Source organism: Peromyscus maniculatus, chromosome 4 (assembly GCF_049852395.1).
Source record: "Peromyscus maniculatus bairdii isolate BWxNUB_F1_BW_parent chromosome 4, HU_Pman_BW_mat_3.1, whole genome shotgun sequence".
NCBI classification, from domain to species: Eukaryota; Metazoa; Chordata; class Mammalia; order Rodentia; family Cricetidae; genus Peromyscus; species Peromyscus maniculatus.
In genome coordinates this window covers 102,846,045-102,871,065 of record NC_134855.1, presented here as the reverse complement: position 1 = coordinate 102,871,065, position 25,021 = coordinate 102,846,045, and the positions used below count along the sequence as shown (strand labels likewise).

The window sequence follows — 25,021 nt, the reverse complement described above, 5'->3', positions numbered from 1 at the left end:
AGAAAAATGCCAGTTGTTAACTGAGGAATTGATAAGCTTGAACAGTATGGAGCTCTTGGGCTGACCTCCAGCTTCTTTACTGAGTTCTAGCTTAATTGAGACTTTTGTGAAATGACAAATGTGAATGATTGACACACAAGAGTTCCATTCTTAGAGCTCAACTGAAGATGCTTTTATTTGTCTTGTAATTCACAGGGAGAATGATGAATCAGTGAAAGAAGAAAAATCTGATTTAAAAGAAAAGTCTACGGGAAATAAGAAGGCCAATCGATTTCATCCTTATTCAAAAGATAAGAATTCGGGTACCGGAGAAAAGAAAGGTCCAAATCGGAATCGAGTGTTCATTAGCAACATTCCCTATGACATGAAATGGCAGGCTATTAAAGACTTGATGAGAGAAAAAGGTAACGATTTTTACAGTAACTTACTGTTGTAATTGTCATAGGAAGGGGAGGAAATGAGCAAACTTTTTATTCCTCTTAGCCACACAGACTCAAAAAACAAAAGACTTTACTTTCTTGACATGTGAATTAATCTTTTCTTTTTCTTCCACTTGGCAATTTCATTACAAGGAAGTATGGATAAATGAAGTATTTTTCTTTTTGCCATTTTAGTGGGATAGTGAAGCCAGCATCTGCATGCCACCAAGAATTTTGTTAAAGTGATTGCTTTGTCTAGTTGAAGTTTTTATAGATTTTAAAGGACTGTTGCATTAGTTAAGCAATGCATCTAGCTTGTTAATGTATGTATAATAAGGTCGATTTTTTTTTTCCCCCAAAGATGTTTTTGGTGGAGTCTGGAATCTGGCTGTGGAATTCCTTTTGCTTGCATTGTCACGACTGCCATGATGCTGTCTTTGCAGTTCTGTACTAAATTTGTGTCACTGCTGCTGCAGTTCGGTTTTCAGAATAACCTGGAAACCTTCATCTTATGCACATGCTTGGTTTTGGGGGAAAATAATTTCAATACTTGATCTTGTAAAAGTTAGTTCTGTTATCTCTTGAAAAATTGAGGTTTAACAGTCCTGCAAACTATGTACTTGGCTTTGAGGATGATCTCTAATATATATATTTTTAATTGCATTGGTGTATCTGTTGTAAGGTGACAACTATTTGACTGGTTTTATTCACTGACTTTATTTAGAAGTGTGTGGCTTGCTGTGAAGCATGACTTGTAAATTTAGTTTACTGATGGCAAACATGATTGAAGACATTCAGGTAGGAAGTCACCTTAAAACAGCTGTTGTGTGTAGGCTGACCAAAGTTATTTGAAAAGTGCTAATGTTGTTAATATGACAGGCTGAGGGATCATTTGTATGTATATGTGCATTTGTTCACCAACCACATCATGCTGGCCAAATATGATCTGCAGTATGAATTGGGCTAATATGGTTGTTAGCTTTTTTAGAGAATGTGGATGATGTAATTTCTGAAAATTAGTTAAATTTCTATAGCTATTGATAGGAGGTATGTTGATCTGGTCCTGATTGCTGGTGAATAATAGGTGCTTTTCTGTAGAGTTGTGCACAGGTGTGCAGTAAAGCAAGATACTGGTGTTTAAATGTATTGTTTCTTGGTATCTTCCTTTTGTATGTCTTATGTAGTTGGTGAGGTTACATACGTGGAGCTCTTTAAGGATGCGGAAGGAAAATCAAGGGTAAGTGCTGTGGGCCATAATCTGCTCGAGGTTTAAAAGTTCCTCAGCAGTTTACTTTTGTATCATACTCTATCAGACTTTTGGAAACTTAAGTTTCATTTTGTTTTACTTTAAGATTTGAGGTTTTTATACTAGCAAGTCTGATATGCCAACCAAACCAGCTTCCTGAAAGGGATGATGGGTTTTGCAAATATTCATAAAGGACATTCATTTTTCTAATGCTTTAAGGTATGCTTTTTCTTAGCTAATAAAATTTTAATACAGTTTTTTTTGTTGTATTTTGATGTCTTCAGGGATATTTTAAAAGTCACTGAATTGATAATATTCCCAAGAGTTTCATGAGAGGCCTGTGGCTTAAAGGTGTTAATTTAGAATATAATTTTGAAACTTTTATTGACAAGCTTAATTTGGTAGCCTTCAGGACCATGTAAGGGGCAGTGCTCTGACCAATTGGTATGAATGATGTCTATGACTAAGTTGACCTAGAAGGCTGATGATAGATTTTGATTTAGCAGCATGTGTATACTGAAGAATATAATGGAAAACTCTTAATAGTGTCTCATCATATTCATAAAATGGTTGGGTACATGAGAAATACAAACTTTGTCATTATATTCAAGTGGCACTTTGAATAGTAATCACAGGAATTATTTTTAAAAAATGATTCTGTAAGTTTACTTAGTATGATTAATTTGTTTGACATGCTTCCAACTAGATGTTCCTAAATTGTGTGCAGCTATTTTTAATCTAATAGATAACTTTAGTAAACATAAAATTCATGGGGGCTGGAGAGATGGCTCATCAGTTAAGAATACTGGCTGCTCTTCAGAGGACCTGGGCTCAATTTCTAACACCACATGGCAGCTCACAACCATTTGAAACTTCCAGGGGATTTGGTATCCTCCTCTGGCCTCTGTTGGCACTAGACCCACATTGTGTATAACCATACATGCATACGCATAAAATAATAATTGTAAAAAAAATCATGTTTATTTGCTATTTTAGTTAGATTTAAAAGTATATTGTATGCATTACATCTTTTGAAATACTTACTACTGTGTAAGAACATATGTATTGGAGCCTTAAGTTTCTTCCTTTATTTACTGTTGACTGAATTTGTACAGTGGTACTAGTTTTAATTTTAAGGAAAGTCACTGTCACTTGAAAGTAAGAATGTACTCCAAGCTTATAACATATTAGATGGATTTAAAAATTTGTAGAAAATGCATGGTCACTTGCTTGTTACATTCTGGAGGTGTACAAGAAAAAAGAAAATGTGTTCTTGATTACTTTTAATGACTTAAATATTAGAGTCTTCCATTAACTTCAACTACTAACCTAAAATGTTTTTTTTTTCTTTTGCATATATTGACAATCTACCGGATATAGGGTTGTGGGTAAGAATTTTTTTTAAGTATCTTATGTCAAATTAATCTTGTGATTAGGAATAAGAAATCGTTGTAATAAGCATTTCTTATATATTTTTTCCCTATTAAGTGTGGTTGAATTCAAAGATGAAGAATTTGTAAAGAAAGCACTAGAAACTATGAACAAATATGACCTTAGTGGAAGACCTCTGAATATTAAAGAGGTAAATATTTTTTTGTATTTGAATTTAAATATTATATGGACCTGCTTCTGTTCACTTTTCATTTTTTCATATTTAGTTGTCTGACAACTTGTTTTTTAAGGATAGATGCTTATTAAAGAATTGCAGTTAGTGATTATTTATTTATTTATTTATTTATTTTGTTTTTTGAGACAGGGTTTTTCTGTATAGCTTTGCGCCTTTCCTAGATCTCGCTCTGTAGACCAGGCTGGCCTTGAACTCACAAAGATCCGCCTGCCTCTGCCTCCCAAGTGCTGGGATTAAAGGCGTGCGCCACCACCGCCCAGCAGCTAGTGATAATTTTGCTTATAGATATTTGCTATTAATCCTTACGCTATTCTTTATATTTAATTGATTTCGTGTCACAGGTAGGTGAAGGTCCCCAATTTAAAGAAAAAAAAAAGATCAGGACCCATAAATTTAAAGATGACTTCACTTAAGGTGAAGATTTTGCTGTAAACTATTTCAGCTTTTAGACTATTATTTAATTTGAAAATTTAATAGGTGTTATAGTTGATTACTAGTTGCTTGATAGTACACTGAGCTTGTGGGTTTGGATAAGATTGGTATTCATCTTTAATAAAATTAATTTAGATTCTATAAGATTAGAATTTAAGAAGTATTATAACTTAGGTGTATAACTAGAATTTAGAATAATCTACATTGTGAATTTTCTCTTTGTATAGAGTTGTGATAGTATAAATAGAGTGGCAAATGATCAGAAGGTACTTTACAAAATACCACTTATAGGAGTAATTGATCTTGGTAATAAGGAGCTTATTTTATTTTATGTTGTTAATTTTACATAATAGTTTGAACATAGACCCATTTGTACACATATTCTTGCTAAATCTGTATTGAAAGAAATAGGCAGTTGGGTAGTGGTGGTGCATGCCTTTAATCCCAGCACTTGGTAGGCAGAGGCAGGCAGATCTCTGTGAGTTGGAGGCCAGCCTGGTCTATAGAACGAGTTTCAGGACAGCCAGGGCTACACAGACAGAAACCCTGTCTCAAAAAACTGAAAAAAAAAAGAAAAAGAGAGAGAGAGAGAGAGAGAGAGAGAGAGAGAGAGAGAGAGAGAGAGAAAGGGGAGAAAGAAAGAAAGGAAAAGAAAGAGAGAGAGAGAAAAAAAGAAAGAAAAAAAAGAAAGAAATGGGTAATATTATTTTGAGTCTTTGAAATGTGCTAATATTGATGCTGTTCATTGGCTGGCATTCAACATTCAACAGAACAGTGATTTCGAGTTCCAGCTAATCCTTTTCTAGCCAGGTGACAAGGCATGTGGCCTTTCTTCTCTAGTCTTTAGTACTTATTATAATACCACTGGTAATACCTAATGTGACTTTTATGAAGATCAAGTGTGATAAATAGGTTATTACTCATTCTCTGTCACTAGAATAGCTGAATGACCCAGGCAGAGTAAATCACTTAAGCTTTGTTACATTTCTTTGTAACTGAGACAGGAGAAATACTAGAATCTCATTTAGTGTTGTAAAGACTCAAAGTGTTAACCAATGTTTTCTAGTTACTATCCTTGTTATATAATTATGTAAAGCTGTTAACACAGTACTTATAATAGTCTAACTGTATTGTAAATGTAAGCTGCAAAATCTATTCCTGTTAGTGATGGTTGATACCTTGTTCTTTAGTATGATGATAGCTTCAATGGCTTGGTACCAAAATAGTCATGTGTCCTACATTCTTTACTGGAATTAACTTCCAAATTTTTTGAATCCTGTTTGATCCTGGGATTATAGTTATCTAAAAAAGATTGACAGAGACCTGGAGATTTGTTAGGGAGTGTTTAAGTTTTGTGCTTTGACTAGTTATTTATTTGGCACTTTTATGAATAAGCCAGGGCTAAGGCTTTAGAAATGTGTTGGCATTCCAAATAATTTATCCCAATTTATAATTCTTTAATAATTTAATGATCATAATTTGTTATTTTATGATCCTGTTTCACTTTAAAGGAAACAAGTATAAAAGCTCCATAGAGACACTGTAGACATTAAGCATACTGTGTTTATAATATCTTTCTGTTTTTAATTGACAAAATTGACTGGGTGTTAAAGACTTAGGTCATGTGATTGTGTTCCTTTAATTTGCAGCATATTGTAGAGCTTAGATCTGTTGTGGAGACCCTAGAATGAAGGTATAGGATGCCTCTGTTTTAAAATATTTTAGAAGGAAAAATAGGGTCAAATTTCACTTTACTAAATAGTGAAGGATCTATCTAACTATTTAGCTAATGTTTAGTAAAAGCAGTCATTTTTCTGTTAATATCTGATTTACAAATCAGTGATTGATAAAAACTGCTCAGGACTGCTTGCATGGTTATCTAATGAAGGTGTGTTTGCAGTATTACTTAGTAGGCCTTTAGAATTCTATCCAATTGCATGAAGATTAGTAGGAGTTGTACATGTATTAGTAGGTCCACTAATAGCATTAACAGTTAGTGATTGGCAGGCTGGACAGCAAGGGGAAAAGAGGAATAAAAACTAAGTAATATCATATGTGATTTATGTGTATATAATGTCTGTAGTGTTTATGTGTGACGAAACAAATATACTTATGTTAATACAAACAACCTATGTATTTTAATAGTTGAAGGAGCTCTTTCTTTTTTTAATACTCCTGTGTAGGTAACCACTATTCTCAAATTAATTTTTTTACGTTTTTCAATTCTCAAACCTGAAACATTTATGGCTGTCTTAATTTCTTTTCTTGTCACTGTAATAAAATACTAGAATAAAATCAACTTACAGGAGAGTTTATTTTAGCTCTCTGTTTGCAGTGTGATCCATCATTGTGGGGAACTGAAGGCAGCAGGACTCGGCGACAGCTGCGTCCATAATCAGGAAGCAGAGAGATAGGAATGCGTGCTCTGCTCACTTCCTTCAGTTTATGCACTCCAGGATCCAGTACAGGGCACGGTCCTGCTCACAGTTCAGAGTAGTTAGAATTAATGTAATCAAGGCCATTCCCCACAAGCATGCCCAGAAATCATTTCCCAGGTGATTCTAGATTCTGTCCAGTGACAGAATGAGCACTAACCATCCTAACTCTTTATTAACTTAAACGTCTCGCAGCATTCTTTGGTAACAATTACTTCTTCACTTTCATCATCCTTTCATTTCTTTATCATGAAGAAAAAAACACATTAGAGTACGGCATACTCATTCTTCAATTCATTCTTTTTTTTCCCCTTCCTTTTGTCCTTCTAGCTATGAGAGAATTTATTAAAGTCATCCTTCCTTATTTTACTTTATTTTTTATCAGTATTTACAGACTGAGAACAGCAGAGTTTTTCATATAACATTTTTATTCTTGAGAATTTCATATATATATCCACTCCTACCTCCCTGCTCGCCCGGCTCTCTTTGTGTCCCTTGCAAATAGCTTTTCAAACCTGAGTCCGGTTTGAGCTACCCATATTCTCCTGTGTGTGTGTGCGTGCGTGCGTGCGTGTGTGTGTGTGTGTGTGTGTGTGTGTGTGTGTGTGTGTGTGTACGGTAGGGAGGGGTCGGGAGGTGGTAGTGGTCATCTACTGTTTTATGACTGACCTGCCAGGGATCCTACCCTTAAAGAAAACTGACTCTTCCCTAGAAGCTATCAACTGCCACTAGATCCCTCATGGGTAGGAGCTCTTGAGTCCCTTTTCATTTCATGTTAGGATGTTAGCCAGACTGATCTTGTGCAAGTGCTATGAGTTCATGAATGAGAAAGTAGAATTTTGGCATAATAATTTGCATACAGATGATAGTCCTCTCATTTTAAGTAGTCTTATATGTGTTTTGTTGTTGACCTACATAGTGGAATGAGTGGATGAAACAATTTCTTACTTGCCTTTTCTTTTAATAAAGGATATTTCTTTTAAAAGTTAATGAACCTAAAAGTACTTGCTGTAATTCTTTACTTGGATACTTGGCCTTCTGTTATCCCTTCCCTTTTCCCAACACAGGTCCTTTCATTGTTGAGGAAGCTAAGAGATTATAAAATGGATTATTGTATTTTGTTCAGGAGTGAAGTTAACCAGTGATAATAAACCTTCCTCTATATCACTATTCCTGAGTTTATAGTAGTGTGTTCTGCTAGTAAGAGGCTGTGAATTAGTCAGAATCTGACATTCCTTGGCTATAGTGGTGAGAGTTCACCTTTACTGTTCTGTGGAAAGAAGAGAGGTACAGTGAGTGTTTTGCTACTCTTTGAGTTAAGGGCATATATATGTGTATACCACACACTTCTACATCGGTATAAGAGCAAAACAAAACTAATTCAAGTTTCTATGTGGCCTCAGTGACTGAAAAAAGGTACTTAACTCAGCTTTGGAGTCTGAAATCTTTTGTCTAGTCACAGGTTTTTATGGGACTCATTTCCTAGATGAACAAAGACAACAGAATAAGTAAAACCTTAGTCCTCACAGATGTCAGTACTTTGGTCCAGGTGGGTTAGCTGCTGTTGAGTTTAAGCTACTTGAATTGTATATATTCACTGTTGTATTTGTTGGCAATTAATATTCAGTGTGCTTTCTAGGATCCTGATGGAGAAAATGCTCGCCGGGCACTGCAGCGAACAGGGACATCATTTCAAGGATCACATGCCTCTGATGTGGGATCTGGGTTGGTGAATTTGCCACCTTCCATTCTCAATAACCCAAACATTCCTCCTGAGGTTATCAGCAATTTGCAGGCTGGTAGACTTGGTTCCACAATTTTTGTTGCTAATGTAAGTTTAAACTTTAATCTTTTGTTAATCTGATACTTAACTCTCATCATGACATTATTTTGTTAGATATATGCTGATAGGTTTGTAGATCATTCTTTTTGTTTTTAACTTAAGTAAATAAAGATATAATTATTCTAAACTCAAACTGAATTTATGTATGTAGTAGTCTGAAGTTCAATTTTAAATACAACTAGTTAGCATTTTAAGACAGAACTGTGGAATTCTTGGATGTTGAACTGTTTTTTAAGTCAGTTATGTGTATTTTTGTTTATCTTGGTAGTTGAATTTCATTTTTGTAGTCTTGGTGCTTAAGTGCCTGTTGTGGTTGGTTTGCCATTTGTTTTATGCTCTTGAAAGTTAATGAAATGGACAGCGGTTTCCAAAACCCGAATTTTCCTTAGTCAAAATAGATGCCTTGTTTCACATGTATGCAACAAGATTGAGGAACTGAAAAATGATTGGGGGAATTTAAATGAAGGTAGATGTAGCTGAACTAATTTCAACAAGACCTTTTTGATTCCAACATCATTGGTATATTGTTGAACAAGAATTACAGTTCATAGTTATGAGTTTGGAAAAGATTATTTTATATTCACGAGCAGGGAGGAACATTTGTTAGGAATGTAACTTTATACAATTTTATATTAAGCTTGACTTCAAAGTTGGTTGGAAGAAGCTAAAGGAAGTGTTCAGCATAGCTGGAACTGTAAAACGGGCAGATATTAAAGAAGACAAGGACGGCAAGAGCAGAGGCATGGGCACTGTCACTTTTGAGCAAGCCATTGAAGCAGTTCAAGCAATTTGTATCCTGATTTGTATTTTAGCATTAAATGAAGTTGGTGAGGCTTAATACCTTTGTATGTTTCTTGTTCATGTTATGTAATGTTGCCTTGCTTAGAAATTAGGCTCTTGTCTGCAGCACTGAGACTTGTTCTTTGTTAAGTACTAGAGTCACTCTTCAAACTTGAATTAGCCATGCTACCCAGGGCTGCTATGAAGTTGTTTTCTGCTCTTCCTTCTTGCTGCAGCAAGATGTGTGTGTGTGCATATTTTGACCCTTACTCCATTGTATGTCGATGCAGTTGCTTTAAATGAAACCTGATTAATTTTGGTTAATTAAGTTATAAATCAGAGGAAGAGACTAGTATAAATAAAGTCTAATAAAATTGTAGAGAAAGTTTCAGACTCTTTAAATATGATAATTTGTCTGCAAATATAATTTTATAGTCATCATAACTGGCTTTCCTTGACTGACTCCACAGCCATGTTCAATGGGCAGTTTTTATTTGATAGACCTATGCATGTGAAAATGGTGAGTTCCTCTTTCTCATCTCAGCCTTCACTGCTTCACACCTGTCCCTAGCACAACAGATCTTGTTCGCTGTTTTTAACTATAATAAACTTTTTTTTGCAATTAGGATGACAAATCTGTCCCTCATGAAGACTACCGCTCCCATGATAGTAAGACATCACAATTGCCACGTAAGTAGCAGTTGTTGGAAAGCAGCTGGAGTTTTTTGTTTGTGTGCTGGTTTTGCATTCTGTACAAAGCAGAAGTCTGTTTTTAGGCCTGTGCTGAAGTCGTCCTCACACTTCTCACTCACTTGAGATTCGTTTGGTACTTTGGACAGTGTGCTGCTTTTGATTTGGTAAAGACTGAAAAGATATATATGGGACTTTTTAATTTATTTTTTTGTTTGTTTGTTTTTGACCACCTAGTTAATGAGTACTAATGTATTTGGTGAGTTCATATACAAGAAGGGGGGAAAAATCCTATAATTTCACCATAGTTATCCACCATTTTTAACATTTTTTACCTATATTCTTGCTCTTTCCTTGTGTGTATGTGTATGTATGTATATGCATTTAAATAACTTCAAACTACTATATCACTTATTTAGAGGTTGGGCTTAACAATAAAGTACAACAATTTTCCATGTTGAAAATTCTTTCCAAATATTTTTATTGGTGTTCTCATAATCATTTTGCTGTTCCGTGTTTTACATGTTTTAACCTTTATTTCTTTAATAACCAACAGAGTATGATGCAGTCTTAGGAAAATACCTTGCATTCAGAGAGTTAACTTTTACTGGACCCCACAGCCAAGTTAATAACACCCCTTGAGAACATTCAAGACTATGTATTTAACCTGCTGTCCTCCTGTGTCCTCAGCCTGTTTAAGTTTAACCTTTCTCTAAGAGAAAAGTATAATGACCAACCTCACTATGTGTTGGGTCTCCCATGCAATCAGCTTTTAAAACTTAACCTACCTTTAATCTTAAGTTTTGTATTCTTGCGTGCCCTTGATCCAAAGTAATGTGTCTATATCTGTTGTGGTCATCATTTGCTGAAAACAGCCAACAGGTTGAAAGCAACCTTAAAACAAATATCCACCATAAATGTTGGAAGCAACCTAGGATATTACTAGATAATCTGTTTGCAGTGTTCTGGGTTAGTTAAGTCTCTTCCCTTGTAAAAGTTTTGTTAAAGATTTCTGAAGAACCTTTTATCCCATCCCATGCTTTTGTGTTGGTTGGTGAATACAGGGTAAAGCAGCTCTATGTTAGACATAGGCAGACGTAGGGACAGTTAGACATCAGAACAGTATTCAGGCAGTCACAGACCTGTAACACAGACTGGAGACAGTCCAGTAACTACAAACTACAGACAGATGGAAGATACAGAGACAAGTGGAGAATTCAAATTTGGGCTCACTCTTCATCATATCAGTCTAAGAAGTCTGTGTTTTCATTCCTTAATGTGACTTTGATACATTTGGTGCTTCTGAGATTATCTTAAATCTGTTAACCAGCATAACAGTAAATTATACTTTTGTATAAAAATATTGGCTGTTTTTCATTATTTTCTTAAGATGTCTTAAGCCATGCCTGGTGGCACAGGCTTCTTCCCAGATAATCTGCCTTCTTTCATACCACCCATGTATATGTTGTGTGTATGGAGAATGAAATCTGTATTCTACATATGAGAGACGACATGCAGTATTTTGTCTTTGTCACTCCCGTTACTTCTTTTAGTTCTTTTCCTCTTCCTTTATAGCCCTCTTCTACTTCATGTCACATGTTTATGTTTAAAGTCTTCATGAAAGAAAATATGGTGTTTGAGTCTAGTTTATTTCATATAACATTGGTAATCTCCGGTTCTATTATCCTGAAAATAATGTCATTCTTCTCTGTGGATGAGTGATACTTCATTGTGTATATGTACCATACTTTTCCAGCTCAACAAAAATCTCCGTACTTTGTCTATAGCAGTACTATTTATACCTTAAACAGCACTATAATAGAGTTTTAAACAGAAGGAAAAGAAACATTTCATTCTGGTAACAGATCTCCACCCCATAAAAATTTTTGTTTTAAACCTTACTTTTATTCTAACTGGGTCAGTGCAGTGTAACAGATAGGCTTAGTGAATATTCATGTCTGCTTCCTTTATGCTAATGGTTGATGGCATTACAAGAAAGCCCAACTTTTGTAATAATTGCCTCAAGGGATGGTGGACTCTGGGAATGCAAAAATGGTTACTGCCACTTCAATGCATAGAAAATCGAATCCAGATACACACCTTGAAAACTAGGAAATAGCTTTATGACCTCTTTCCTACCTGCTGTGCCCTTTGGCCTGCACTCTGCCCCCTTCATCACCTAAGATTACCACCCTCGGTCTCCTTTTCGCAGCTTTGCACTTGACCCAGCTTATACCTGTTTACTTTAGTCATGTACACATTATGGGCTGGGGCTTGCAAGTGAGGGAGAAACATGCAGGGCTTTTCCGAGTTGCCTCATCACAGTTAATGTTATATTTTACAGTTCTCCATTTTTTTTCCTCCAGATTTCATTTTTCTTTATAGCTAAATAAATCTCCATTGTGTATATTAGCATGCTTTTGTTATCTCTCCATCTTTTGGTGGATATTTAGGCTGTTTCCTTTTTTATTTTTTGTTTTTTTTTTTCCCATGGTGACTAGGACAGTAATGAACATGGATGTGTAAGGATTTGAAGTTCTTTGGATATATGCCTAGGAGTGAGTGGTTATATAGTTCCAATTTTCTTTCTTTCTTTTTTTTTTCTTTTTCTTTTCTGAGACAGAGTTTCTCTGTAGTTTTGGTGCCTGTCCTGGATCTCGCTCTAGACCAGGCTGGCCTCGAACTCACAAGAGATCTGTCTGCCTCTGCTTCTTGAGTGTTGGGATTAAAGGCATGTGCCACTGTCACCCGGTAGTTCCAATTTATTTATTTACTTACTTAAAGAGCATCAGTATATATATAAAGAAAACAAAAAACCTGAATTTAAAGACAAGACCTAAATTTAAATACATAGATGGCAGAGCTCAAGCAATTTAAGGTCTCAAAAATTCCTTATATTTGCTTAATAGATATGAGGACATTTATTTTGTAAAGGTAAATAAATGGTCATGATAAAGCCAGGCAGTTAACACTGATTTTTAAAACGTTGTGGATTTTTAAAAGATGCTTTATATATATGAGTGTTTTTCTGCATTAGCTGTGTGCAGTGTCTATGGAGGCCAGAAGAGGGCGTTGGATCCTAGAACTGGAGTTATATATGCGTGTGATCTGCTATGTGGTGCCGAGAACTGAACCCAGCCAGGTCCTCTGCAAGAGTAACAAGTGCTCTTAATCACTGAGCCATCTCTCTAGACCCTTATTATTATGAATTTAAAAAATGGATTTGGTGTTGGTTGTTTGAGACAGGGGTCTTGTTATGTAGCTCTGGCTGGTCCTGAACTCAATTCTCTCTCTCTCTGCCTTTGAGTGATGAGCATGCTGACTGAAGGCTATGTCCACTGCTCAAGCTCAGTCTTATGTCTTCAGTAATTGTTGACTTTTCAGTTTTATTTGTATTTATTTCAGTGTTATTTGAAAGTAACACTGTTTTTAGTGGTTCTTCAATCTGGGCAAGATACTCATTTTCAGATGTGTATATGTACTGTGTGACTATCTGAGGATGCCTGACAAACGTCTCTTCAGCCCCAAAAGGGTAGCAGCCATAGACTTCACCCAAGTCTCATTTGCTGAATTGGTGAATTGTGGTTATTTACAGAAGCATTGGCAATGTACAGGTAGCTATACCAGCAAGAAATAGTCATGCGTGTCATCCCTACCCCACTTCCCAAGCCAATAGTTAACTCCTCTGGGGTATAAGTGCCATCTTGTTGAGCTCTCTTCCTTACACAAAGGAATATTAGTAATTTTGGGGATGTCTCTAGTGGGTAATCACAAATGCTCTGATCTTAAGATGATAGTGGCCATATCGTTCTAGAGAAGAGAGTTTACAGCAGTGTAACATGAAGTAATGTATTCCACACTTTCTTGGTGTGTGTGTGTGTGTGTGTGTGTGTGTGTGTGTGTGTGTGTGTGTGTGTGTGTGTTTTGCAGGGGTTGGGAGTGGGTAGGTGTGGAAGTGAGGCCAGAAAACAGCCTTGGGTGTTTTTCTTGAGGCAGTATTTATTTTTTTGATACAGAGTTTCTCACTGCATGGAGTGAGGGAGGCTGGCTGGCTAATGAGCCCTAGGGATCTGTTACCTCACAGCACTAAGATTCCATGTGTTCACCATTCCTGGCTTTATAGATGTGTGTATTCTGTGTATTGAAGTCAAGTCCTCATGCTTGCAAGGCAAGCCCTTTACTCACAGAGCCATTTCCTCAGCCCCCTTCTTGCCAGTTTGTTAGGCCTCTCTCAGTACCTTCAAGTGGAATATAAGCTCAAACCTACTTTGTAAAATTCTCTTCATTCATAATATGGTGCTTTCTAAACGAAAACCAGAACCCTTGCTGTTTGTAACCTTGTAGGATACTATTATAAGCATACAGTTAGTTTGAACGGTTAGTACAAGTTAGTTTTATATGAGTTTTGGTAATGTTGTTATTTGTAATTTAGGTGGTCTTGGAGGCATTGGAATGGGACTTGGTCCAGGTGGACAACCTATTAGTGCCAGCCAGTTGAACATAAGTGGTGTAATGGGAAATTTGGGTCCAAGTGGTAAGTTGCTTCTTGAAACATTTCTAAGTCATCTATTTGCTATTAATAAAGCTTATATTTATTATTAGTTTCATCGTCTAGAGAACTCTGTTTTAGAGATGTTTAGGGTGTCAGTTCAGTTTGAAAAGGAAATGACGAAACCTGGAGAGAGCAGCTGACATGAAAAGGGGGCAGATGCAGATCGGGACTGCTTCTGGGGCCAGGCATGTGAAAGCTTGCCCTTGAGTGCCATGCATATTGAAGTGGCTTTAAGATAGAGGAATTCTTAACATCGTGCCCTGCACATTGTGGAATACAGGGTTTGTGGAATGGGTAGCAGCATGCCATAGCATAGGCAACTTAAATTTATTTCATTTGGAAGGTTGCTTTGAAGTAGCTATTTGCCTGCTGCTTGCATTCAATTATCTTTAGAGATTCGTTTTCAACTTTTAAGTTCAGCAAACTTTATTCTTTCGGGTTTGAGAACTGTAACATGATTTTGCTAATGTTATGTTTCTTAATATTTACTGTATTATAAAAAGGTTAAAATTGTAAAAATTGACTTATTTATTTAGAAGTTATAATTAACCCTGATGCCAATCTTAATCCTAAAAATTATATTTAATGCATATAATATGAAACATGTAATCAACATAAGTACTATTTTTAAAAAAATAAAGTATTTCTAATAAAAATGAGGAGAGTGATTCTGTTTTTGGCATCTCTCTATAGTGTTTGAGTTAATTTAGATAGCTGTACTGCTGTTTCTGCATCTCTTTGCTGTGATAGCATGCACCATGTAGTTTATGGGAGTTCCATGTTGTAGTCATGAGAGGCTGAAAGAAAACAACCCTGTAACCCACAAGTATTTAGTGATGGAGATTATTTTGATCTCTTGGCCCTTCAGAGGTCCCCAGACCATCCTTTGAGAATTGCATTTCATTTTATGGGCTGATAAATTTGTCATAGTTTCCTTTTTGTTGAGTTGATGCAAACTTTATAAATTATAAGGTAGTGATGGAAGTCATTCTCAGTCTGAGACAAAAAAATGTTCAAATTCTTGTTAATTTTTGGATATCATACCCTTCCCTTCTAAACACATGCTATTTGTTATTAATTTGACCAACCTGTTAACTGCTGTGTTTAGAGGAGTCTGCTTTGAAGTCTCATCGCTAAATCTGCTATAGTGACATCACTGTATCTGAAAGAGTGCACACTCGTTCTAGATGCTCTCCAACTGGCTGTTGTTTGTGACCAGCAAACTCTTTTCTTGTCTGATGATCAGAGGCCTGTTTTGAAGACTGGTGACTAGTCAGCCACTATGACATAGCTCTGTAAACCATCCTTCTATACCCTGCACCTGCTTCTCTAGTGTTCCATTGTGACTAAACCAATGGTATTTATTTTGCTATAATGTCATTCGTTAGTCACAAAATAAGATTTACTGAAAGTACATACTGTGTATTTTATTTGAGGTATGGGAATGGATGGTCCGGGTTTTGGAGGAATGAATAGAATTGGAGGAGGTATGTATAAGTATTTGTTTTTGCATGTACTCATCGCCATTTTAAAGAAACTAGAAACTGAGAATTTTAGAAAAAAAAAGTCATGGCTTATTGTTGGCTCATGTTCTAAATGCTGTTGGCAAAACTTGAGCCTAAAACACCCATAAAGGAAGGTGATGTGTTAAGTACCTGCAAAAGGTGGAATGGAGGAAGCACTCACTGGTGACTTCACAGTTCCAGAATGTACCATTCATCTACAGAGCTACAGTCAAGTCTCAAAATGATTCTCTATTTCGTAGGAGTTGGGTTTGGTGGTCTGGAAGCAATGAATAGCATGGCAGGATTTGGTGGAGTTGGCCGAATGGGAGGTAGGTGAATGAACTCTGGGGGTTTCTATCTATAATCTTTCCTTTCCTTAGTACTGAGATACTCATTTTGACACATGTAGGAAGAGATGCTGTGGGGGTCTTCAGAAGGCACTTGGGCACTGGAGCACACTTGTAAACATGGCAGGGAGGAGTGGGTTGTGTAGTGAGGGTAAGAGGTAAGTTGGTATGCCACAGACTGTTTTGTATTGATAACTTCTGCTTTTGTTTTCTTCAGTTTAGCTTAGACTTACTCCTGAATGGTTTTCCATGCACTGATATACTTGAAGAAGGGTTAATTTGTTGCACGTCTTTTCAGAGCTATACCGTGGTGCAGTGACTAGTAGCATGGAGCGAGATTTCGGACGTGGTGATATTGGAATAAATCGAGGCTTTGGCGATTCCTTTGGTAGACTTGGTAGGGCTGGTTGCATACTCTTTTTGTTTTGCAGGTCATATTCTTAAAAAGCTGTTCTTTTTGGTGAAATTTTCTTAAGTTATAATTTACATATTTGTTACTAGAAGAAAACACTTTAGGATTTTAATTTCATGTCTCTCTTTTATAGTATCTTAAATATTTTAACTCTGTTTCCAGAAAATTTTATGAATGTTTAGTTATTTGTGAGTATAGTACCTTGGGCATTTTGAAGTGTCATTATTTAAATTAATTAGTATATTATCTTTCCATCCTTGTTTAGGCAGTGCAATGATTGGAGGGTTTGCAGGAAGAATAGGAGCTTCTAACATGGGTCCAGTAGGAACTGGAATAAGTAGGTTTAAATTTTAATAGAATTTACTGAGTAGTATTTGAGTGCTTGCAAGGAGTTTGCAAGAGTAGTTATTGTAGTACAGTAATACTTTGCTCTTATGTGTTAATGTGTCTTATCATATTTTGAGAAACTTTAATGAGTTAAACATTTCTGTTTGGTTGATGTTTGAAAATTAACTTTGTTTTTGGTATTTCTCAACTAACACCAGAATGTATATTCAGTAGCCAGTCCAAGAACTGTCTTTGCACATCCCATGTCACAAACAGCTGTTGCTTGAATACCAGCCTCACTTCTGTTTTACTTTGTACCAGCTACTAGCTTGTTTCATCTGTAAGCCTTATGCCTCTGGCAGATGGAGACAGAACACCAAATTTTAGGGACTTGCTGAAGTTGAGGGATAAGCACGAAGAGATGGTTATTTTCCTCTCTTCTTAGACCTTTCAAAACCAGGAGCGTGTTGCAGCACTAGAGAATGCCAAAAACCTTGCATCAGCTCCTATGTAGTAAACCTCACAGAAAGCCTGCACACACGACTGAGTTTCTGACAGGTATCGCCAACTTGGCTGTGCCTGGGAAATCTCCATACCTTGCTGACTTCCTTTGGGTGGTGAAATTTCAGGAAACAGGAAGTAAACTTACTAAGCATGACTTCTGAAATCCCGTCCGCTGGATACATTTGCTTACCATGTGCTTTTCATTGTATTTCCTGCCACCCTTGAACATTCATTTTCCACTCAGGAATGTCCTTACCTTCCTCTTTTATCTCTGTGTTTGCATTTCTGTTTCCCCAGTTACACTTGTTATTAACAGAAAGCCAGTTGGGAAGTCATAGTATGTTTTGAGGATTTTCATGTCGAGATATTAGGTATGAGAAAGAAGAGTTACATTTTCAGATTGAGATCAGGATAATTAAGGGAGACTGGAAGTGAAACCAATGCATAAGAGGAGATATGAAAAGGAACTCAATTCTCAAGCTTTGTTTAGAGTAATAACAGTTTTTTTTCCCCTTCGCAAGTTCTGTGTAATACTGAGTTCCTAGGTTACTGAAAGTTGAATTGATATTAGAGTATAAGTTGTGTGGGAAACAGAGGTGCACATACTGAGGTAAAAGGTGGGCAAGGAACGGGATGAGGTGTAAGGGAGTGTGATGGAGAGCAACATGTATGCTAGAGTTGCAGCAGTTTGTATTTCTCTTTGTAATTTTGTCTCAAGTTGTTATATTTGCTATTATTGCAAAAATAAATACAAGAATTAAAAATATTGTAATATGAAAGTTATTGGAGGAATTAAATATGTGTTTTATGATTATAATTTTATAGAAGCACAAATATAATTGTATTCTGACTAAAGTTAAGTTTTCTCAACTAGCCAAATGTATTCCAAACTCTACTACTAGTTTTGTTTTCTATATGAAAATAATTTTGTTATAGAAATGAATTTTTCTTACTTTTTCAAAACTAATTATTCTTTTTTCTTCTTCTGTCTTATCTTTCCTTTTGCTGTTTTTGTTTTGTTTTTAAAACTTGAAACTCCCAAATCCTCCTGCCCTTCTTCACATTGCAGGTGGCAGCATGGGTGGCATGAGCAGTGTGACTGGAGGCATGGGGATGGGATTGGACCGCATGAGCTCCAGCTTCGACAGGATGGGGCCGGGGATTGGAGCCATACTGGAAAGGAGCATCGATGTAGACCGAGGTTTCTTATCGGGTCCCATGGGAAGCGGAATGAGAGACAGATTAGGCTCCAAAGGCAACCAGATATTTGTTAGAAATGTAAGCAAATAAATTTATTGGAAAGTTAAAATTCTTTTTATATCTTTTCATATGTGTGTGTTGAATATTTTTTGTTAATAATTATTAATTTTACTATTTTCATATATATTGAAAATATAAATATTACGTATATAATATGTTACTAATTTCTCTTTTCATTCTAGCTACCTTTTGACTTGACTTGGCAGAAACTAAAAGAGAAATTCAGCCAATGTGGTAAGTATACCAGTAGCTGCAGATTATGCTGACATTTCTTTGGGAGACGATTTGATTTTTAAACTTTGAAACGCCATGTTTAGATCTTGGCTTATCCCAGTCATATTCTTGTCTGGCTTAACTTCAGATAAGTAATAGTTTTGTTGTCTGGTGACTTAGAAGAAACAACAAGGCTTAGTGAAGACTTGACAGGATAGCACATCATTACTTATTGTAAAAAAGTTTTGTTTATTACCAGATTTTAAAGAGGTTGATATGTTTTTCCATTAGAAAGTTTCTTTTTTTTCTCATGAGAAACATTAGTAAAAGGCATGTCTACTTGCTTGCTGATGCATAGTTGATGGAAAGGTCTATTCTGTGCACTGTATTGCCTGCATACTATAGGAACCTTAAGCTGGTAGCATAGAATCCTGCTAGACACAGATACATTTTGGTGGCTCTTCTAGTCCTTTGGAAACTCTTCTTGGCTATCAGGAGACTAGCTGCAGACCTTAGTTATATAACTTAGGTCTGTCTGTTATTGTCTGGTTTATTACTTTCAAATAAAGCTTTTCCTGTGCCATACTCATTTTTGTTTTAAAGTATCTTAATTGATTAAAAACCTCCTTGCCCCACGTGGTGTGTGTGTGTGTGTGTGTGTGTGTGTGTGTGTGTGTGTGTGTGTGTGTGTGTGTGTGATAATGAGAGAATTGAGTGACTGGCACAGAGCAACAGTTTTCCTTTTATTATATAGAATTCCAGCCTAAAATCACAATACTAAGATATTCATGTAGCACATTATGCTGAAAGGGGGCTGAAAGTAGTACACTGGCCTCTTCTAGTTAACAGAAACTATCCATCTGCCTGCCTCTTCTCCAGAGTGCTGGGATTAAAGGTGTGTGCCACTATGCCCAATATCTTTAGTATTTTAAGGCATGAAGAAAACAAGTTTAGTGTTCTTCCACAAAAATAACCTTCCTAGTTGAGCCTGGTGGTACAGCCTGTAATTCCAGCTACTTAGGAGACTGAAGCAGGATGCCACAAGGCCTGCCTGGGCTACAGAGTCAATTCAGAGTCAGCTTGGACAGTTTATTGAGACTGTCTCATTATAAAAATAAAAATCCAAGAGGGAATAGAAGACACCAGGAGAACATGGCCCACCGAATGAACTAAACAGGGCTCACATGGGCTCACAGAGACTGACAGGGCAATCATGACCTGCATGGCTCTGCACCAGGTCCTCTTGCATGTATCTTATGGCTGTTAGCTTAGTGTTTCTGTGGGACTCACAATAGTGGGAGTGGTTGTATCCCTGACCCTTTTGCCTGCTGTTGGGTTGCCTTGTCCAGCTACATGAGGGCTTTTGCCTGGCTTTTGTTTCTTGGAGGCCTGCTGTTCTGAAGAGGAAGCGAGGTGGGGGGTGGAGGGTAGTGGGAGGTGGATCTGGAGGAGAGGGTAGATGGAGGGAGGGTTGGGAGGAGTTGCGGGTCTGTGGTTGGGATGTGTTGTGTGAGAGAAGAATATTTTGAATAAAGATAAAATAACAAATAGTTATTCGGAATAAAAATTAAAATAAGAAACCAAAAGAGACTGGATGTTGGTAAGTGGTAGGGTGCTTGCCTATCATGCATGAGGCTCAAGGCAGTTCCTAGTACTGGAGGCAAAAGAAAGGAAAGGCCTTTGTGGACTACTGTGAAGAATAATATTATCTACTGGGCTCTCATAGCTCTTCATCCTTCATTTCCCTTTAGCTTTTATTTTAATGATTTACTAATTTTCACCCTAGATGGGGGCTCTTTAGGGTAATTCTTACCTGTTTAAGCTAGTACCTCTTACAATTTTTGTACACATAGAGGATTACAACATGTTCATAAGTACTCTGATTAAATCTTCATTCACTTAGTCATTTACTCATTACATCTATGCACTGGCTTTGGAGATGAACAAAATCAGATATTGAAGTTTTTAAAGAACCTACACTGTGAATCTGTCTAAGGTATTCTGTTAATGGGCCTTTTATTTTACATTAATTTAAAGTTCAAAGAGGCAGTTCTTACAAAAACCTTGTCAAATCAAGTACTCACTTGTACAGTACTCACTTGTACAGCAATTGTTCACCACTCAGAGACAACAGCTTAGTGCATTATTTGTAAGGGTGGTGTTGGTAGCCTATGTAGAGTAAGGATATCCACTGTGTAAGCAGGTGCTCTTTTGAGGTCAGGTAGGAGTAACACTTAACAGCCAAAGCTGGGGCTGGGGTAGCATTGACAGATAGTGACAGGAAGGCATTTTGTGAGAAGAGAAGGTATCCAAGTCTGCATTTAAACATAGCGGCTCAATTCTATGGGACTCATATTTTCCTCTTCTCCTTTTGAATTAGCCAATAGTTAAAAGGTTAATGAGTTTGGTTTTTTACTTCCAAATTAGCTATGAAAGCTGCTTTTGCGATTTTATATTTAATACCATATTTATATAACTCCATATCATCCCCCCCCCCCTTTTTTTTTAAACCAGGAGTTACATTGATGGCACAGAAAATAAGTTACAGTAGTAGAGAATTAAATCTCTATTATTACCAGAGTATTATCTGACATGTTTGGACTGAACCCTGTTTCCTGCCATACCACATTATTTATACATCTCAGAGTTTTTCTGTTTTAATAGTGTTCTTTTAACCTGACAAACAAATAATGACCTCTAGCCACAAAAGTGGGTTTGTTTTATTGTTCATTTGCTGTGTTTTGTTTTCCTGAGCCCATGCTAGCTAAGTAAATGTTCTTTCTTGCTCAGCAAGAATCTAGTGGTACTCTAGACACAACGTCTGCCAGGAAATAACTCACTGGCAGGTGCCTTGCTAATGTAAGCCCCAAAGGCAACAGTTTTGAACTCTGGATAGTAATGTCATAGCTTTATTTAGGCAGATTTTGTTATTTATTTACAAATGTATTAATTTGGCTTATTTTTAGTTATGGTCTATGCCAGAATTTCTCCAAATATATACCATTTCCAAAAGCCTGAACTAAATAAAGTGGAAAGCTTTCTTTTATTGTGTGCTAAGTAGTTCTCACACCTGCTTGTGACTGCAGTGTGTCTAATCTATGGCAAAGCTTAGTCCTGTACACTTGATGAAATGCCAGTCTTGTTTTTAATTTCTTGAAATCCTATAAGACAGTAGACCTTTTGAAGCCTTACTCAGCATGTAAAACGTTAGGCAGATTGAATTATTTGAAACTTTTTCTCCTAAATTATTTTAGAAAGAAAATACCTTAATTTGTGGTTTCATGGGCTTAGGAAATGTATTACTCACCTCAGTGTGGTGGTGAATGCCTGTAGTCTTAGCACTCAGAGCGGCTGAGGCAGGAAGACTGATTGGGCTAGCTGGTAAATTACAGGCTACCCTGGGCAAGTTAATGAGACTGTCTCAAAAAGTTTAAAGTAAATTAAAACAAACCCCAAAGTTGGTAGAGTCATATAGCTCAGCATTAAAGCACTCGCCTGGTGCATGCAAAGGCCCTGGGCTCAGTCCCCAAGTTCTAGAAATAACCAAGCCAGCCAGCAACTTAGGATTCTTTTCTTACTTATGGTAGTCTAACTGTGGAAATGTGTGTGGGAGCTGATCTCCAGAGTGTAAATATCCTAACTGAGAAGGTTCTGGTATCTTAGCTGAGAGGTCTTAAGGGGAAGATGAGACCACTGTGAGGTTAGGAGTTTGGGTGCCTAAGTGATGACTCTCTAAACTGACAGGAACAATCTAAGAGGAAAGTGGAAAGAGAAGCTTGTCTGAAATACTGAAAGATGGTTTATGCAAGAGAGAATAACATGTTTTCAAGATTCTAGCTCAAGTAAACCCCATTGTAGCTTATAACCCTAGGCTGTGGAACTTAGAAAAACCTATGTTTTTAGCGAAAGCTAGAATAAGGGAAGACCCTCTAGCTTCAAAGCCTGTAAAATTCTTCACAGTCTTGGGGATCACTGTGAGTGCCACCTTGTGCCAAAGCATGCTGCCTTAATGGAGTTGCTCCTTCTTGGGTGCCAGTCCCCAACATGCTGGAGGGTTTCGGAAGTTGCACTGTTTTGTTTACCACTGTACTGGCTAATTTTTGTCAACTTGACACAAGCTAGTCATCGGAGAGGAAGGAGCCTCCGTTGAAAAGTGCCTCCGTAAGATTGGGCTGTAGGCAGCCCTGAAGGGCATTTTCTTAGTTGGTGACTGATAGGGGAGGCCCCAGCCCAGTATGGATGGTCTCATCCCTGAGCTGCTGGTCCTGGGCTCTATAAGAAAGCAGGCTGAGCAAGCTGCAAGGAACAAACCAGTAAGCAGCACCCCTCCATGTCTTCTACATCAGCTCCTGCCTCCAGGTCCCTGCCCTGCTTGAGTTCCTATTCTGACTTCCTTTGATGATGAACAGTGATTTGGAAGTGTAAGCTGAATAAACCCTTTCCTTTACAACTTGATTTGGTCATGTGTTTCATCATAGCAATAGTAACCCTGACTAAGACAGCCAACCACTAATGTTTCTTTTAGCATATATATCTCAATGTCATTCGGGGAGTTTTTTCTACTAGAAAATAAAATAACTGTTTCCTTTTTGTTTTACTAGTTGTGGGCTAAATACTGTTTCAGTCTACTTGAATTATTATGTAATTTTTTGGGATTAGTATGTTTTATAACTCTTAGGGACACACTCACTTTCCTGGTTTGCTTTATAAGACATGGTTCTGAATCAGTCTGCCATTGTCTTTGAGTGTTTAATTAGTGTTGAGAAGGTGAAGGGTTGGTTATCAGCTGGCTCTGAACAGAAATGCAATAGCAGAAAGTGGATAGAGGCACAAAAGTGGCCTGGGATGTTGTAGATAAGAGGTTGCTCAGCTCATGCCCTTAACAAGGCAACAGTCTTCCTTATTCATTAAGAGTAATATTCATTACCTTCACCTGGAAAGGGTTTCATTTGACAGACCTTGCCTTGTACTTTTCCTCTTTCTTCCTTTTTGTCCCTTTGTAAAACTAAATGTGTATGACTGTCTGGTTTTGCTGACCGACTGAAATTAACACATAGTAATCTAGCTGCTGTAATATTCAAAGTCTAGCATGATCTGATGACAGGTATGTCCTTTGTGGGGGAAGTATAACATAAGTAGTTGTGCCCTTAAGTTATGGACTATTTAGATTGGTTATCGCGCATCCTAGTTTCCTGAGCTAAGCTGTTGTCTTACTGGTCTGTCTTTATTGACACGTGATTATCACTCCTCTTTACTCTCAGAAGTCCTCTGGTTTTACTGATGGATTTTAAGGCTACTTTGTGTTTTGATGTTACTGATCGAACAGTAACTATAGATTTACTTTAGAGTTAACAGTGATTAATTATATAAAAACAGTTGTCAGGTTTCGTTGTCCTTTCCAGAAGCCTCTCTGAGATTTTCCTTTAACATTGTTTTTTATCTTTACTGTTTTAAATCTGCTGTCTTTTATAACCATTTCCTTATTGGATGCCGTCCTTAAGATTTTGAATCCAAATTGTGATAGTGAATAGATGGCTTTGTCACAGTAGTTGAAAAGTAGAATTCTGGGCCTTTTGTGACCTGGCAGAACTTAGATTTATGGACATTTGCTCTTGTAAGGATAAAAGTGTGAAATGAAGGTAAAAGAGAAGGAAGAAGATTCAGGAAAGTGAACAGTGAGCAACTGTATAATTTTGATTAAAGGTGTTATCTTGTTAGGGGTCATGATGAGTTGGTGGTATTTATGCTAGCTAGCTTTATTGCTATAACGTCCACTACAGAAATTGGGGATTTAAAACCAAACTCAATGTCCAGTTCCAATTTTATGTAGCCTAGTATGTATATATATGTAGTCATTATATAGGAATTGTATTCAGACTATAAATCGAGAATTCTCATATATGTATTTTATGTTATTGATATGTTTAACCAAATTACCTATGATCTCCATTGCTTTGAGGAGTTTAAAGCGTGTCTAGTGAAATGGAATCCATTTAAATGGACTAGTAATTATGTAACTCTCCTTTTACAGGTCATGTAATGTTTGCAGAAATAAAGATGGAGAATGGCAAGTCAAAAGGCTGTGGGACAGTTAGGTTTGAATCCCCAGAGTCAGCTGAAAAGGCCTGCAGAATAATGAACGGCATCAAAATCAGTGGCAGGGAAATCGATGTTCGCTTGGATCGTAATGCATAATTTCAAGCATGGTTGGAACATTCCTTCGTCTGTTTATTGAATCTCCTAGTAAAAGTCATTTTTTTAGTAATGTTGTATGCTTACAAATGCTGTAAAAATGAACTTTTAAAACTCCCACCAGCTTTTAACAGTATAATGTTGAAAAATATACTGTGATTTTCGTTATCTCAAGTTTGCGTTTCTAAAGTTGGCAAGTCTGGTCATTGAGTTTCAGTGGATGGACACACCATTTTT

General features: G+C 36.8%; 1 protein-coding gene across 4 annotated transcripts in view; it reads left to right on the top strand.

The window, feature by feature from the left end:
• The window catches only part of Myef2 (myelin expression factor 2), a 31,451-nt gene extending 6,594 nt beyond the window's left edge, over positions 1 to 24,857 (top strand). The window contains exons 2-17 of one of the 4 annotated variants that reach the window (XM_076570537.1): positions 196 to 404; positions 1,604 to 1,656; positions 3,046 to 3,053; positions 3,154 to 3,247; positions 7,799 to 7,990; positions 8,640 to 8,793; positions 9,253 to 9,302; positions 9,409 to 9,472; positions 13,905 to 14,006; positions 15,461 to 15,511; positions 15,790 to 15,858; positions 16,175 to 16,273; positions 16,554 to 16,625; positions 18,189 to 18,397; positions 18,562 to 18,613; positions 24,624 to 24,857. In XM_076570537.1, the coding sequence (XP_076426652.1) occupies positions 196 to 404; positions 1,604 to 1,656; positions 3,046 to 3,053; positions 3,154 to 3,247; positions 7,799 to 7,990; positions 8,640 to 8,793; positions 9,253 to 9,302; positions 9,409 to 9,472; positions 13,905 to 14,006; positions 15,461 to 15,511; positions 15,790 to 15,858; positions 16,175 to 16,273; positions 16,554 to 16,625; positions 18,189 to 18,397; positions 18,562 to 18,613; positions 24,624 to 24,787 (1,642 nt within the window). In that variant the 3' untranslated portion in view covers positions 24,788 to 24,857. The remainder of the gene's footprint in view (positions 1 to 195; positions 405 to 1,603; positions 1,657 to 3,045; positions 3,054 to 3,153; positions 3,248 to 7,798; positions 7,991 to 8,639; positions 8,794 to 9,252; positions 9,303 to 9,408; positions 9,473 to 13,904; positions 14,007 to 15,460; positions 15,512 to 15,789; positions 15,859 to 16,174; positions 16,274 to 16,553; positions 16,626 to 18,188; positions 18,398 to 18,561; positions 18,614 to 24,623) is intronic. The other 3 variants (XM_076570539.1, XM_076570538.1, XM_076570541.1) reach the window with 3 other exon arrangements.
• Positions 24,858 to 25,021: the final 164 nt, after the last annotated feature.